This window comes from Pituophis catenifer, unplaced genomic scaffold (assembly GCF_029215685.1).
Source record: "Pituophis catenifer annectens isolate HBS135680 unplaced genomic scaffold, rPitCat1.0.hap2 SCAF_1, whole genome shotgun sequence".
NCBI classification, from domain to species: domain Eukaryota; kingdom Metazoa; phylum Chordata; class Lepidosauria; order Squamata; family Colubridae; genus Pituophis; species Pituophis catenifer.
In genome coordinates, this window is record NW_027256881.1 from 78,996,085 (window position 1) to 79,014,303 (window position 18,219).

The 18,219-nt window shown below is 34.7% G+C and overlaps 1 protein-coding gene across 1 annotated transcript in view; it reads right to left on the minus strand.

Annotated features, from left to right (window-relative positions):
- ARID1B (AT-rich interaction domain 1B) overlaps positions 1-18,219 on the minus strand; it is a 449,938-nt gene that overhangs the window by 319,577 nt on the left and 112,142 nt on the right. The window contains exon 3 of the mRNA XM_070932635.1: positions 7,058-7,195. Within this exon, the coding sequence (XP_070788736.1) occupies positions 7,058-7,195 (138 nt within the window). The remainder of the gene's footprint in view (positions 1-7,057; positions 7,196-18,219) is intronic.

Genomic DNA, 18,219 nt, shown 5'->3' on the forward strand with positions numbered 1-18,219 from the left:
AGTGCAAACTTTCTGTTCAAAAGTGAAACATTTGTTAAGTGAGTTTTGTCCCATTTTATTATCTTTCTTGCCACAATTATTAAATGAATCACTGCAGTTGATAAGTTAATAACATGGTTAAGTGAATGTGGTTTCCCCATTGACTTTGCTTGTCAGAAGGTCATAAAAGGTGATCACATGACCTACAGAAATAACAACAGTCATAAGTATGAACTAGTTGTCAAGTATCTCAATTTTGATCACATGATCATGGGGATACTGCAAAGGTCGTAACTGTGAAAAACAATCATAAATCACATTTTTCAGTGCCATTATAACTTTTAACATTCACTAAATGGACTGTTGTAAATTGAGGACTAGCTGTATTTTATAACAGACACCTTCATTTTATTCATTCATTCCATTTATACGACTGCGCATCTCACCAAGTGATTCTGAGAAGTGAATAATTTTTTTAAAACATAAAAACAATTACAATAATATAAACATTTAAATATCTAGGAGATAAGAATAAATTGTATATCATAATCCCTAAATTAATTAAGAACCTTAACATTTTCTTTTATGTATTTGGGTATTGCACTATAATTTCATGAAAATATGGATATCTCACATGGTCTTCTCAAGTATAATCTCGTACTCTGCCACTAATTTTCAGTGCAGTGGGCAGTCTCCCTTTCATATATATATATATTACAAAACTTGTAAAAAGCATGTATGTAATTCTTACCTTCTGTAAGACAAACAACTAGCATGTAATAACACTGTTCACTATAATGGAACAGAAAGTTTTGATGATTTCTGGTAACAAGAATTGTGGACAAATTCTATCACAGCAGAAATATGCTGTCAGTCAGAGTAGATAGTTTGACAGTTTACTCGTATGTATTTATGAATGAGTAATAAATATATAAAGAAATAAAACAAATACACATAGACACACAGCTGTTGAAATCATTGCCTATACCTGGTCTTCAGCTGTTCAGTACTCTTATAATGCAAATATAAATTGACTTAATTCATGTTGGACACACTCTATTTCATTCATTTTTCTGTCATCCTGGTGCTTCAATTATTTCTAGAACCATAATGGAGCTTGGTTTACCAGCAAATTTATTCCACTAAAAACAGCAAAATATCTCCAATATATTGAGTCACACTTAATAGGACATCGGTGGAGCCCACATGTATGTTTTGTTTTGTTTTTTAAATGTAAAAAAACAAAAACTTAGAAATCCCTGAATACTTTTCAGTGGTTTTAGTCAGTGGTGGGATTCAAATAATTTAACAACCAGTTCTCTGCTCTAATGCCTGGCTGGGTAGGCATGGCTGGGTGGTCATGTGACTGAGTGGGCATGGCCAACTCGATGTCTCTTACATCGAGGGGCACTTCGCCTCGCCCGCCCTCTCATGACCGTGGGGATGCTGCAACGGACGTAAGTGTGAAAAACGGTCATAAGTCACTTTTTCAGTGCCATTGTAACTTTGAATGGTCACTAAATGAACTGTTGTACTGTAAATCAAGAATTACCTGTACAAAAATACAAAAAGCTTCTTTGCTTGCAAAAAGTTGCCCTAAATACCAGTCATTAGATTAGAAATGGGGAAATACACACTGAAGATCAATGAGTCATACCCGTCATGGAAACCCAAATCTTTCTGTCTGAATACCTTCCTTTTCATCAGCAATACCTGCAACCCAGAGTTATATATCAGGCAGGTTGCCAGAGCACATTGAGAATTAAAATAGTAAAAATACAAGGATAACTAGCAGCAGCCAAGTTATTCTTGCTCATAAAGTGAAACCCTTTAGCAGAGATGTCATTTAAGCTCTCCAGAAAGTGGGTAGGCATATTTGGGCTACAAAATGCAGAGCTAAAGAGACAAATTAACAAATTAACATCTTGAGTGAAGGCTAATCCCATTCTGCCTTTGTTCAGACCTTGCTGCAGGAAATTTTTGCCTATGAATATAACTATCTATCTCTATATCTCTTTAGTGCTGACATCTTCTGTGGGCTATTAAGGAAGGTGGGGGTTGCTTTCTCCTTCTAAGAAAACATGTTTCTCCATTTCTCTCTCTTTTTTTTTTAAATTAAATTTTTATTAGAGTATAAATATTAAAAAAACATAACATGACATACACACAACAAACATTTATACAACATATAAACAAAAAGAAATTATGTTTCCTTCTTAAGCATTGTTTCAAAGTGACATTCTGCTTGTTATATATTTCTTCCCCTCTCCTTAGTCTAGTGACATTTTCTATACCGGTAATATTTCCCCTCTAGATTTTTTGTTTATTTCTAATCAATTATACCATTTATTCCATATTTTGTAGTAGTCTGATTCTTCTCTTTCTTGTATTTCTTTGGTTAACCTGTCCATTTCAGCGCATTCTAGAATTTTTTCTATTAAATCTGTTTCGTTTGGCATTTTTTTTTGTTTCCAATTTTTTGCGTATATTATTCTTGCAGCTGTTAGTATGTGAATTGTGAGATATTTAATATCTTTAGGGTATGATTTATTAAAAATTCCTAGTAAAAACATTTCTGGTTCTTTATCTATCTGTGTTTCTGTTATTTGTTCCAACCATTTTTTGATGTTAGACTAAAATTTCTTTGCTGCCAGGCATGTTCATCTTCTTACACTTCCAACAGATCGGGCTATTTTTGGGCTGTATTTTTGCCAGTCTGGTTGGAGACATGTGCCACCTATAAAACATTTTCAGTTGGTTTTCCTTGTACGCCACTGCTCTTGTTAATTTTATATTTACTTGCCAAAACTTTTCCCATTTTTCCAAATTTATTGTATGTTTGACGTTTTGAGCCCATTTAATCATCGTTTCCTTGACTGTCTCTTCTTCCATTTTATAGTGTAAAAGATATTTGTAGAGTCTACTAATTAATTTGTTTTCTGAATCTAATATAATTTTGTCTATTTCTTGTTTTCGTTTATGAATTTCATATATTTTTATGTGTTCTCTATATATAGATTGTATTTGAGTATAAGTCTACCAATCTATTTCCCTATCTAAATCTGTCTCCAATTGCTGTTTGGTCTTCAATTTACCTTGATAGTCAATTAAATCTTTATATCTAATTATTTTTGTCTTATCTGTTAGATTTGGGTGTCTAATTGATTCTACCGGTGATAACCAATTTGGTATTTTCATATAGTGTTGTTTTTTAATTTTAAGCCAAATTTGTAGTAATGAGTTTCTTATTGTATGTCTTTTGAAGTACGAATGTGTTTTGTATCTTTCGTCCCACATAAAAGAGTGCCAGACAGTTTGAAGTTCATGTCCCTCAATTGTTAAAATTCTAGAATTTTTTAATTCTTTCCAATCTTTGACCCAAGACAATACCGCTGCTTGATAGTATGTCTCCCAATCTAGAAGTGCAGCTCCTCCTCTATCTTTTGTGTCCTGAAGCAGCTTAAATTTTATTCGTGGTCTTTTCCCTTGCCATATGAATTTAGATGTCATTTTATTCAAATTTTCAAATAATGGTTTATCTATTTTTATCGGAATAACCTGAAACACGTATAAAAATTTAGGCAGTATAGTCATTTTAATGGCCAAAATTCTTCCTAGGAGTGAAATGTGTAAGTTTTTCCATTTTTCTAAATCCTTCCTTGTTTGTTCTATTAGTTTATCATAATTATTTTCTTTTATTGCTGAAGTTCTTGTGGACAATCAGATTCCTAAGTATTTTATTTTTTTCATTGTTTGGATTTGTATACTATCTGTTAATTCTTTTTCTTGATTTTTCGTGAGATTTTTTACAATTAATTTTGATTTGCTTTTATTGATTTTTAGTCTGGCCACTTCTCCAAATTCTTCTATTTTTTGAAACAAATTTGGTATAGATTCCATAGGGTTTTCTGTTATAAACACTAGGCCAACAGCAAAGACCTGAACTTTGTATTCTTCTTTATTAATCTTTAAACCTTCGATTCCTTGATCTTCTCTAATTTTTTTCAGAAGAGTTTCCAATGATAAGATGTACAGTAAAGGAGAGAGTGGGCAACCTTGTCTGACTTCTTTTGTTATGTTAAATTTATCTGTTGTATCGTCGTTCATAATTATCCTTGCTGATTGGTTAGTATAAATTTCTTCTATGATTTTTCCAAATTTTTCCCCAATTTGCATATTTTGTAATTGTCTAATCATAAATTTCCAATTCTGGTTGTCAAATGCTTTTTGAGCATCACGGAAAACCAACGAAGCCTGTTTCTCCGGGTGTAATTCATAATATTCTAAAGTATTAAGTATTATTCTCATATTATTTTTTATTTGGCGTCCCGGAAGAAATCCATTTTGGTCTGCATGTATATATGTATTTAGTACTAATTTAATTCTTTCGGCCAGAATTGCTGTAAATATTTTGTAATCGGTGTTCAGTAATGAGATAGGTCTATAATTTTGAATTTGCTGAAGATCTGTATCTTCTTTTGGTATAATTGTAATTATCGCTTCTGTCCATGTCTTTGGAATTTTGGCTTTCTCCATGGCTTCGTTATATAACATCAACATATTTTCTCCCAGTACTTCTTGCATTGTTTTATATACTTCCACCGGTATCCCGTCGGGTCCTGGAGTTTTATTGTTTTTTTTGCTTTTTCAGTACTTCCTCTAATTCTAATTTAGTTATTGGCTTATTGAGCATTTCTCTTTGATCTTCTGTGATTTTTGGCATTTCAGATTTTTCTATATATTGTTTTATCTTTTCTTCTTCTACTTCTTCTTGTTTATATAAATTCGCATAAAATTTCTTAATGATTTCTTTTTTGGCCTCTCTATTATATTGGATTTTTCCTTTATCATCTCTCAATTGGTGTATCATTCTTTTATTCCTTTCTTTCTTCAATTTATAGGCTAACCATCTGCCTGTTTTGTTTGCATATTCAAAATAATTTTGTTTCACCATTTTTATTTTTTGGGCTAATTCCTTTTGGTTTATCAGATTCAGTTTATGTTTAATTATTTTCCATTCTTCTTTTATTATTTTATCCTCGGGTTCTTTCTGCAATTTTTGTTCTATTTGTTTTAGGTCTTTTTCTAATTTGTCTAGTTGTTGTTTCTTCTCTTTATTTTTCTTCCCTGTATATGCAATTACCAGGCCCCTTATATATGCTTTTAGAGTATCCCATGTATTTTGTAAGGAAGTTACCTCTTTTTTATTTATCTGAAAGAATATCTTTATTTCCTTTTCTAACATCAAATTAAATTCTTTTTCTTTACATATTCTTTGATTCATCGTCCATCTCCTGAACCTCCTTTCCCCTTTCCAGGTTATGAATAGTGGATTATGATCTGCCCATTGGTTTATGCCTATCTCGATTTTTTCTACCTCTGTTTTGATATTTGGGGTCATCCAGGCCATGTCCAGTCTTGACCACGAATTATGTGGGTGAGAGTAAAAAGAAGTAAGAAAACATGTTTCTCCATTTCTCATTCAGGAAAATATATTCTTCCTTTTTAATATTTCTCAAAATATTTCATTCTTCTAGGAGAGGGGTAGGTGCTAACTTTCTACAATTGGTGCCATGTTACTATGCCATATTATCATGAGAGAAAACTAAAACAAATTGGAAGGAGGATCCACTTATTTTCAGTGAGCAGTCATGTGCTTTGCCCACTCCGAAGCAACATAAGAGACTCCTATCCCAAAGGTGCTTTTTCAAGAGGCAACTGGACTTTCTGGAAACCAAGAAAGTCCAGTTGCCTCTTGAAAAAAACACCTTTGGGACAACCATGACCTGGATGACTAAAGAATCCCCATATACAAGAGCAGTGGGTCTCAACCTTCCTAATGCCGCGACCCTTTAATACAGTTCCTCATGTTGTGGTGACCCCCACCCATATAATTATTCCATTGACCATTGAAAATATGTGTTTTTGGATGGTCTTAGGCGACCCCTGTGAAAGGGTCGTTCGACCCCCAAAGGGGTCCCGACCCACAGGTTGAGAACCAGTGTACAAGAGACTTCTGTGCTCAGTGAACTGACAAAGCACAGTTTCCCACCCAGGAGAAGTAATCATTCGATCCACTTGCACCACTTAAACATACTAGCTTGTCTCACTCACCTCACAAGATATCTTTAGGTAATCATCAAGATTTAAGGAAAGATCACATGCCCCCAGAAAGGCAGTAAAAAAAGCAGACAGAATGCCAAGCTTGCATCCTGCCTCACAGCCATTTCTTCTATGGCTATGCCAACCCTTCTGTAAATAGCTGTTCCAGCCATGTTGGAAGTATACTCCAAAAATCTTAAAACAGCCCTTTAACAATCTTTAAGAAAGTCAAGCCCCAGGAATAAAAGTACCACAAAAAAACCGGATGTAACAAGCTTAACCTAGAGGCAGTTTCTGAAAACACTTAAAGTAGCAGGGCAATTAAGATAAGGATTAGGTTAGAAATACAGGCATACCAGAATGTTTCCTTCCTGCCTCCTTTGCAGGATTAGCCCTATAAAGTGGGAAAAGATTTCTTCCAACAACCGGTTCTCCGAACTGCTCAGAAAATTAACATCCGGTTCAGAACCGGTGTGAACTGGTAGCAGCCCACCTCTGGTTTTAATGGTGTCCAATGATATAAATTTGATGCTATGCATCAGGGGTGGGTTCTACTTACCTTTACTACCGGTTCACAACGGGATCGCGCTCGCTTCGTGTGCATGCCTTGCTTCTGATGACGTCAGGGTCAGTGGGCGGAGCCTCCCGCCGGTTTTACTACCGGTTCTATAGAACCGGTCCGAACCAGGGGCAATCCACCACTGCTATGCATGCATCTAATAGAATGCACAATATCAAATTTATATCATTGGACACCATGCAGGCATTAGTGATAACTTTTGATAAATATAGGGAAATCAGAAGTATCACTTTGATCCAAAAACCAGGGCAAATTATGTGATATAAATTAAAATGAAAATAGCTGCTTAGTACAATGGGAAAAGGGTTGGTTAAGATTGATTTCATCAATCCTCTTTTTTTATATATGATTCATCATCATTGTTCTAGTTTTGAAGAAGTATTGAACTGGGCTTACCTGCTGCGTCTGGTACCTTTGCTGGGCCTGGGAGAGGTACTGGGTCTGAGGAGGCAGGTGCTGAGGTTGTGGTTGCTGGTTATAATATGGCTGTTGGCAGTAACCAGTTACACCTTGTGGACCATACTGAGATGGCATCTGTTGAGGGGGAAAAGCCAATACAGTTAGGAATTGAGGACAAAAATCTGTGTTCAACTCCTAAAGATCATAAATACAATACCAAATGCCATGGTAAGAAGTCTCTCCCAATGGAAAGAGTTAATTTTAAACACAAAGGAATAATGCAGTTCGCTAAACTGTATTTTGGAGATATTCTGTCAAGGGAAACATACAAAAAAATTTTCTACCACACTGATTTTACTGAATAATTTCTTTTCACGTTCTCTGAAACATCCAAAGAAACCATTATCAATTATGCTTGCTCTCTGAACTTATGCGCAAGAACAGCAAAAGGGCTTTTATAGAATATTCATAGCTTGCTCGTATTTATTAGAGAAGTTACCAGAATGACTTTATTTACACCTTTCAATTTTCTACCTAAAGTTTCTGTTGCCTGAATCATCCCATGTTTCAAGATAAAACAGAAAAACATTGGAACTTAAGTATATGTGCATACTAGTTTTTTAGAAGAAAAAAACCCCAATTTCAATAAGCTTTAGAGAACTATTATGTGGGACCCCATAGTATCCTTAGATCAAAGGACACACAGAAGAGTTGAGACTTTTGAAAAATCAATTAAATGATGTACATTTACAAGTCCTACCAGCTGCAAAGGGGAAGGATAGCACATACTTATAGATATATGTTTTGACTGGTTTTTTTTATCAGTTAAGAATTAAAAGGATGTGTATAAAAATGGAAGATGGGAATAATCACCCCCCCCCAAAAAAAATATACACAGAAGTTATAAATCGTAGAAAGAAATTCAGAAAGACTAAAGCAACAGAACGCTACAAACAAGAAAAAATGAAAACTGTGTTAAAATGACCAAAGCAGAAACTAAGTAAAGAGAGATTTAGGGATAATATGGCTAATATGAACAAGTTGAAGTTTCTGGGACCAGATAATTATATCTGGATATCCTGAAGGTCATCTCAGGGAACTGTGAACCTTCTACCTTCTTTGAAAAATCATGGCGAACACTTAGACTTGTCAGAGGGTTGGAGAAAGTCAGATATTGTTCTTAACTTGAAAAGAGTGTGAAGATGATCCAGGTAACTACAGACTGCTTGATGTCAATAACAGACAAAATTCTGAAACAGATTATTAAACTGTCAGTTTAAATGCACTAAGAAAATAATGCATCACTCTTCAGTCAAGATGGGCTTATTAATAATAAATTAAGCCAAATTAAACTGATCACTCTTTTTGATAGTGTACTAGTTTAGTCAATCATAGGAACGTGGCAGATAACTTGAGTTCTGTAAATCATGCAAAAAAGTTTGATATTCTAGTAGAAAAGATATCAAATGTTGGATGATTTGTGCTAGAATTAGATGGATTCAAAGTTTGTTGTACACCAATGACTCCAAGTCAAGTGGAAAGAAAGTGTTAAACAGTGTAATTTAGAGGATTGTGGTATTCTATATATGGATAAATTACTGGTTGTAAAATATTATAAGGTTGTAAAATATTATTATTGATCTGTTGATAGCACAAAGGTGATAGTAATACTTCAGAATCAAAATTCAGGAAGATGTTAACAATGGATAGGATTCAGCAGGCAGATGAATTTTAGAAGGGAGAAAAGTAAAGTCCTTTTTTTGGAAAAGAAAAAGGCAAATAGGACAAGGCAAAAGAAGATGGAACGAGCACCAGGAGCAGCAGTACAAGTAAAAAAGATGTTGAAGTCTTGGTGGATTGAAAACTGAACATGAGAACTGAACAGTGTTGAAGCTGCAAAAAAGAAAATGCAATTTGACCAAAATCTAGCACCAAGTAAAGTATATATATTTATCTCTATTTTTACAGTAGTGGCAAAATTGTGGAAACCTTTTGGGAAAAGTGTATTTTCTAAAACTAGCTAATAACACCACTTTTTTGGGGAGTAGTACCATAAAATTATATATCAATGGAAAGGTAATTTAATCAAGAATGTAAAGCAATAACTTTATGAAGGATTTGCTCTTAGAATAGCAGTTACAGTATAAAGAAGAAAAATGAAACACATAGAAAAAATGAGATATACAGAAATTATCACATCAGTTAATACTTAGTTGGGTAACCTTTAGCATGAATTACGGCCTTACAACATCTTCCCATGGAGTGAACCAAGTCTTTTAGTTCTGCAGCTGTTATAATGTGAAACCAAGATTGAATGATTGCTTCTATTAACTGGGGTTTATTGCTGGGTCACTTCTGACTAAGAAGTATCTTTAGTTGGCTCCATAGATTTTCAATTAGGTTAAGGTCTGGGCTATTCCCAGGTCATTCCAGCAGTGGAATATGATTATCTTGAAACACCCCAAAAAAAGTGGTGTTATTAGCCATCAAACCTCAAAAATATACTTTTCCCAAAAGGTTTCCACAATTTTGGCAACTACTGTACATTGGACACAATGCTTGGACATAATGCACCAAGAATATTGTGTCCAGTTCTGGTCACTGCATTTTAGGAGTGACATAGACCAACTGGAGCATATTCAAAGGAGAGAAACCAAAATGATAAGGACCTAGGGAGGGGAAAAAAACAAACTTGTGAGGAATAGCTAGAGAAAAACACATACATTTAGCTGGAAGAAGAAGAGGGCAGATTGGAGAGAAACGTGAAAGCTGTTTTTAAAAAATGGAATAGCTGTCATGTAGAAAATAGGGTAGACTTTTCAGTTATTAAAGATAAATCCAGAAATAGAGGATTTAAAATATCCAGAAACAGTTTTAAACTGGAGATCAGAAAGGATTTTCTAAAAGTAAGAGCTATTCAACAATGCTGAATTCTCCTTGGTGGAAAATTTAAACAATAATTAAAGTATGCTATCTATCAGGGATTTGGTAGTAGTGTATTTCTTCAATGGGCAGGATATTAAATTGGGTGATTCTTAAGTTTACACTTCATAATTTTATAATCAGGTAACTACTATACAATATCATAAGTAAATTCATAATATTTAGTCAATAAAATTGACAAGTTGCCAGTCCTTCAACTGAATAGGAGCTTCATTGTATTTGCAGATTCCAAAGGCTGTTTCCCAACCACAAAATCAACATTATTTAATATACTGAGCCCAGATTTCCTCAACAGTACTGAAGCAATTGCAGAGGCCTTGTTTAAAGCTGTAGTAGTGACAAAGTGGACTAACTGGCCTTTCCATAAATACTACAGCCTAGTGAGCTTCTGTCTGGGATGTGTAATTTGCTGCTGCATTGAATGCATTTAAGGAAAATATTTTCAAGTTCTTAAGATGCCCTCCAGACAAAACACATTGATGGTGCTAGATTTGCCAATAGTCCAGACCAGGGGTCTCCTCCATTTCTCCATTTCTTTTATCTCAATGATTACCATCATCATGATGGTCTGGACCAGGAGTTTCCAACCTTGGCAACTTTAAGACCTGTGGACTTCCACTCCCAACTTTGCTGGCTATGGAATTCTGGAAGCTGAAGTCCACAGGTCTTAAAGTTGCCAAGGTCGGAAACTCCTGGTCCAGACCATCATGATGATGGTAATCATTGAGATAAAAGAAATGGAGAAGAGAAGAAAAATGAAATCCAGCAATCTGAGAATAATTTTTCTCCATGAGGATTTCTCCTGCTGGTATAGCTATGACAGTTGAAGAGAAATTGATGTAAATGCCAAAAAATGCCTTGGACATGCATGGTAAATTGGAAATGGTTCTTTATCCTATGGAATTTCAGGAATAGAATACTATGAATAATGCCCTGTGCGGGCATAGAACCTCATGTGGGTGTGGTACAGAAAGCACAAAGATCAAATAATGATCTATAATGACATACAAAATCTTAAAATAAGCACTTCTCCACCTCTTTTATAGTGAAAGTGGTCTAAGTTTTTTTGTAAAATGAAGTAGGTATTGTGAAAAGTAATATGCAAAATTGTATCAGGGCTAACTTGTCCAAATTCAAATTTGTTCTCTTTTATTTTCAATATTAAACAGCAAATTACTTCAACAAGTCCATGTATGTTGTCTGACTCATCTCTCCAATTCTTTAGTTAGGTAGTTTTTGGCAGGAGATATGTGAATATTCATATTCCCTATTCCCTTACCTTGACATTAAAACAATTTTCAAGGGTTGAATCCAAAAATTAACTCTGTGAACAAAACTGCCTTCATAGCATTAAACCCTTAAATCCTATTGCAACTATTAAATACTTGATTAAATTGTTAGTATAGCAAAAGAGAATTTGTCTTACTTTTCCAGAATTAAATACAAGTATGTTTGTTTATTTGATTTGTAAACTGCTTTTATTTTTGATCAATTCAAGGTATTAAGGATACCTATGATTCCTCCTCCTCCTAGTTCCTTCACAACAAACTGGTTCTGTAGTATGCCTGGGCATACCTAGGCATACTACACCTTTCCACACTTCCACAAGATTTAGAAATTGGATGATTACATTCTAAAGCATTACTTAGCAACTTGCAGAACAATACAAATAATTTTGAAAAGCAAGATTATCACACATTTATTTTTCTTTCGCTGCAGGGAAACTGGATTGAGATCAGCAGATACCAATGTAGCAGATTCTAACCTACTGACCAGGTTGCTCAAGACCTTGCTCAACCCACTGATTTATGTCCAGAATGCTGGTGCAGGTAGTCGTTGCTTAACAATGGCAATTGAGATTGATAACTCCATTGCTAAGCAACACAGTCATCAAACATGATGTCACGTGATTACACCAACTTACAATGGCCGTCTAATTAAGCAAATCCTGCAAAGTCATTTGTTCCAACTTCACAAGCTAGCAATGAAAGTCAAAAACGGAAATCATGTGACCGTGGGACACTATAATTGCAATTGCTAAGTTCCTGAATTGCAATCTCATGAATGCAAACAGCTGCAACTACAAGAGCCAGTAGTAAGTACTTGCTCAGTACTGAAACTACTAACTTCCAAAACACGCCCTGTTGGAATGGGGGAAAGGCCTATTTAGTGTAGCATCCCAACTTTGCAGCCTGCAAGTCCTCTTTACTGAAATCCTAGTGGAAAGCAATAACTTTCCACTAGGGTAGGCTGGCAGGAAAGACTGCAAATGGTGATCACATGATTGCAGGTTGCTTGGCAATAAAGTGCAGAAGGAACAATTTATAGGAAAAACTTATAACCTGTGCCAGCTTTCCTGTTGAGATTGCTTGTAGGGAGTTGCCAGGGAAGGTTTCAAGTGATGACCACACTAACCATGGCTCACTCTAATATTACAATCATGATCAGATGGCTTGGGGAATGCTATGACAACCAAATTTTGCAGACCAGTTGCAAATCCCCATTGTAATTTTGAACGGTTGCTGAAACGAGGGTCATAACTCGAGGACTATCTGTATTACCACTCTTACATCATGCCCATTATTATACAAATGAAACAATAATAATATCTTCCATAAATAATCTTTCTCAGTGCCTATTTATTAGTAAAGCTATTTAAGAAGCCTAGCTGAAGCAAATTGACTTTTTTCTGATTAATCTCCCTTCAGCAATGCACTTTAGATTTCTTGTACCTTTATATCAGTTCCACCATATTTTTCAGCGCTGCTCCAATCTGTTTTCAACTTCCTTCTTTACCAGGAACATACTAATAGATCATATGCTTCTGGCCAACATAGCTTTGACTAGGGGAAAATTCAGCTTTTCTAACAACTCATTATAATCCACATTATAATGTGGATGAATGAAATACCAATTTTATTACAGCAACAAGTATTATAATAAGTGTTGCCTGCTTCTCATTAACAGCCATTTAATAGTCTGTGCCATCACTAAGGTGCACACATGGTTCTTCCTTATATAACTAATGCTTCAACAAATTAAATTACCTCCCCATCCCATTAATCTCACTTGTTTTTTCTTCCAAGATTGCATTATTTGGCAGTACAGAAATGCACGACTCCTGGAGTATACAGCACTAAAATAAATAAAGTCTAAACACTCCCTCACTGAAAATCCTCCTTCCTATACTGTTATGTGTCCTCGACCATCAAGTAGGAATGATTATACTGGTAATCGATGAGACTAACATGAGACTAATAGCACAAATACAGTGGGGCAAAAAAGTATTTAGTCAGCCACCAATTGTGCAAATTCTCCCACTTAAAAAGATGAGAGAGGCCTGTAATTGTCATCTTAGGTAGACCTCAACTATGAGAGACAAAATGAGAAAACAAATCCAGACAATCACATTGTCTGATTTGGAAAGTCTGCAGGTCATTCACTAGGTCCCTCCGTGTGGTTCTGGGATTTTTGCTCACCGTTCTTGTGATCATTTTGACCCCACAGGGTGAGATCTTGCGTGGAGCCCCAGATCGAGGGAGATTATCAGTGTATGTCTTCCATTTTCTAATTATTGCTTCCACAGTTGATTTCTTCACACCAAGCTGCTTGCCTATTGCAGATTCAGTCTTCCCAGCCTGGTGCAGGTCTACAATTTTGTTTCTGATGTCCTTCGACAGCTCTTTGGTCTTCACCATAGTGGAGTTTGGAGTGTGACTGTTTGAGGTTGTGGACAGGTGTCTTTTATACTGATAACAAGTTCAAACAGGTGCCATTAATACAGGTAATGAGTGGAGGACAGAGGAGCCTCTTAAAGAAGAAGTTACAGGTCTGAGAGAGCCAGAAATCTTGCTTGTTTGTAGGTGACCATATACTTATTTTCCACCATAATTTGCAAATAAATTCTTTCCAAATCAGACAATGTGATTGTCTGGATTTGTTTTCTCATTTTGTCTCTCATAGTTGAGGTCTACCTATGATGACAATTACAGGCCTCTCTCATCTTTTTAACTGGGAGAACTTGCACAATTGGTGGCTGACTAAATACTTTTTTGCCCCACTGTAGCTATTCCCATCCAAACAAAAAAGTATTTGGATTTCTGTACTGTAACCTCTTGTATCAACTTATACTCTTACCCCACCCTTCACAAAAAGGAAGGCAAAAATAAAAAACATTTTATTTTTGTCATTAATAATAAAGAAGGGATGCAAATAAGTAAAATATATTTATTTATTAGAGATACAAAGCGGTACTGTGGCCTAAAGGTGAAGATGCTTGTCCTCCCATTGGAAGATTGAGAGTTTGATCCTAGGCAGCGGCAGATATTTTTCTATGAAGGGGCAAAGAAAAAATATCTGCTGCAAAGTCTATGAAGGCGTCAGGAAGGGCATCCAGCCAGTAAACACTCAGCTCCACTCAGTCGCCCTGACTCCACCCCAAAACAAAGGGATTAAAGGGTCATTAAAAATTATTAGAGATACTGAATTGTTTTATGTGATCTTGTATAGTCTATTTTTCTGGCTTGAAGAACTATGTTATTGGTTAACTTAGAAAGTCTAATGTATGTTGTTTGATATTAAATAAAGTATATGTACATTTCAAAATCCAAGGGACTGGTTTGGACAAAACTTAGCAGCACTTTTTTGTGTGGCTGTTGAAAAAAATAGGACCGCCAACATGATTGCCAACGTACAATGGCGGATATAACACAAGAAGAAGATATGTACATTAATTATCATCTATCAGAGGGTGCTTACTGTCAGATTAAAGAATGCATAATAAATGAGTCTAAGTAAAATAAAACAAATGTGAACTATTAGTTCTTTTGAGAGTTTAATTTCTTCATTCTTTCAAAATATTTCCAACCACCATCTTTTATTAACTTTGGGGGGGGCATATTTATTTTTTCATTTCCACAATATGAGAAAAACTAGTGATTTGCCTTTCAGTGTTTAAACGTTCCGTTTGACTTCACCTCTATGGGAATTCTTGCCCTGTTCCACAGTACAGCAAAACTCTTACCATTACTTTTGTTCTGAAGAATTTGCTGAACTATCCCCCAAACCAGGGGATACCATAGTGCCATGCAGGATTAACAGCTGGTAGGAAACAATTATGAGAACATAGCATACAGTAACAATGGTGAAAGACCATTGAGACCAAAAGTAAAAAAAAAAAAGAAAAGAAAACCAAGCAGGAAAGGTAGAAATAAACAGAAAAGGCAAAATCATAGGAGGCGTAGGCAAATCTGTATCAAAGACTACTCCTCAAAAAATATTTGTATTTGCTAATTATTTTATCCGCCATGTTCTATGATTTTTAATGCTTTAATGTTTTTATGCTGTAAGCCACCAGTCATTGAATACGAGATGGGCAGCAAATAAATTACATAAATAAATAAATTCAATAATTTAATTAATTAATTAATTAATTAATATAAAATAAGTAAATAAAATAAGTAAATAAGTAAACTGGCAGACAATAATGGCCTAAGGTACCTAGAGTAGTTGGGTGAGGTTATAACATTCTAATTCTAATATAATCATTCTTATCAACCATCTGGTAGAAAGATCTTTGTTTTATCCAAAACAGGAAATAAACAAGTTTGGATCCTTGCAAAAGAAATAGTTCAAAAAGAATGCAGTAGTCCCTTCGTGTTAACTATGTGGAAAGACCGTTCTAAGGGAGAGGCCTGTTTTTAATACGGAACTTGGTCCTTAGACATGTTCCATGCCGCATAATAGCATTCACCAGAATCTTGCAAGCCAATCATCACATTTCATTGTAATACTTTTAAAATCATATTTTATTAAGAGTTTTTGAGAAAGGGGGAGAACCAAACAAGTCAAAAAGAGAGAAAACACACAATGAATACCTATCATAGAGTTAAGTAAAAAAAAAAAATCAGTATTTTTATCCTTGTAAAACATCCTTGTTTTAAAAACCATCGATCACTGTTAAAATCTAAGCAACATATAAATATCTATCATAAAATGACATCATATGTTACAAGAAACCTACATTTATCTCTGGCAGAAGACCATACATAGAATTATACTCCAAAAATGTTTTCAAAATTGAGTTAAATTCTGTGTCAAAACACATACTTGGAACTATGAAATTACTTTGGACATCAAGGTATACTCATACAACTTAATTTGCCATTGTTCTACAGGACCATTCCTTGCAACATTAATCTGTTATTTCATAATCTAAACCACCTCATTACTGAATGTTACAACTGCCTTTTGCGCATCTAGGCAGCAGATCAAGAAATGGCAATCTCTACAGAATGTGTTGCTATTTACAAGCAAGTCTGGTAAAAATGTGGGATTTTTTTTTATTTTACTGCACAGAATCTGAGGGCATATGAGAAATACCCTTTAGGTAAGTTTCTATGTTTCAAATGCAGCAATGCACTTAGAGTGTAATGGTTCAGCTGGTTCTCAGCTTCAGCATCCATGATTGTTGGAAACCATGACCCTGACCACTTTTTCTCACCTTGGAAAATCAAAAACTGGAGTGATTACATCAGTGCAGGTTTTCATGTCAAGCTCTGTTAGCCCTGAGCCTATTAAAAGGTAGATTTTTAATTTGCAGCAGTATTAAACATAGTTCTCCAGGGAGAACTAGGTATTGACAGGATAGAAATAGAAAACTCTTCATACCAGCACATTACCTATTTAGAATTATCTGTCCAACACACTGCAGGTCGATTTTAATGGTGTCCACACTGGAGGGAAGGTATAACAATATACTTTCACGCAGCAAACCCTTGTGATTTGGAAGAGCCTGAGATTCTAGCCCTTTGATCTTTCTGTAACAACTTGCATCATACTCTCATAACTCTGTGTGTTTGCATAAGTTCCACCTGTTAAAATAATGATTTTAATTGCCTGATGTTATCCTTAATGTCTCCAAAGGAGTTGCAAAATATGTTAAAATGAAATGCACTCATATGGCCAGGGGGAGGCCAAGACAACATTTTACAATACCTGGAAGTGCTTTATGGGCTGTAAAAAGCACCCATCCATAGCCATTGTGACTACTAACTGCAAACAGTCATTAAATGACCAGTCGTAAGTCGTGGACTACCTGTAGTACTTTTTTTTTGTTCTTTCAGCTCTGTGATTAGTCACTGGCCACAATAGCTGCAATGTTGAAAAAGGAAGGTGCAAACCTCCTGTTGCATATAATAAAGTTTACGGATGCATTTCAAAATGGAAAACAGAGAAGATGGCTTTAAGTGGGACTCAACAACGAAGTCAGAAGCATAGGACAAAATATTTCAAATAAGCAATACTCAAATAAAGTAACATTTAAATAAAAATGTATTGTAATAGAAGCAGATTGCTCCTGTCTTGCTGTAAACATTCTAAGACTTGAGTTTGAAACATCTTTTGTTCAAGCTGAGACAGTTTCCAGAATTATTTAAACAATTTTTTCAAAGTTAAATTTAATTACATGTTGGAAAATGTCCATACTCAAAAACAAATTAAAAATACAAAAATACATAATACCTACCAAAATAACAAGGAAAAGGAAAAGGAAAATTAAAAACATTCTAACATGCACATCAAATCATTAATGTTATCTAAAAATCTGTTTTAAAAATGCTATTGTTATAATATACTATGAGATCTATGCTGAAAGAAAACATATTGCATCACTTTTTAATTGGTAGAAAAGACTGCTTTTCAAAAAATGGATAAATTATCCATCTCTTAAATCCAGTTCTTAATATATACAGTAAAGTATTTTTGCCATTTTTCAAAATAATTTACTCTGGCAGATCCTCATGCTCAATGTCCCTCAAAAACAGGTACGATTTTACATTTTATGAAATTTCATGAGTTTACTAAAGCTTATGCTTTTTAATAAAATTTGCTAGTCAGAAAATGTGTTACCATATTCCTCCAAATATTTTTGCTACTATAGTCTAACAAGTTTCTCATTCTCTTAATGTCTATATTTTTAACATAATCCAACATAACATTAATATATTTAATATTGAGTAAATTCTTCATAAATCTATTTATATCTTAAAACACTGTTCAAAAAGTGCCAATAACTCACAAGCCCAAATCATAGTGTCAGTGCCTTCTCAATTTTTTGGAATCACCAACAAAGAAAATCTGATGTCCACCCTCTCAAATACATTATTGAGTCCAATAAACTCAAATAGAATTTTTGATGTATCTTTTCCTTTTGAGGG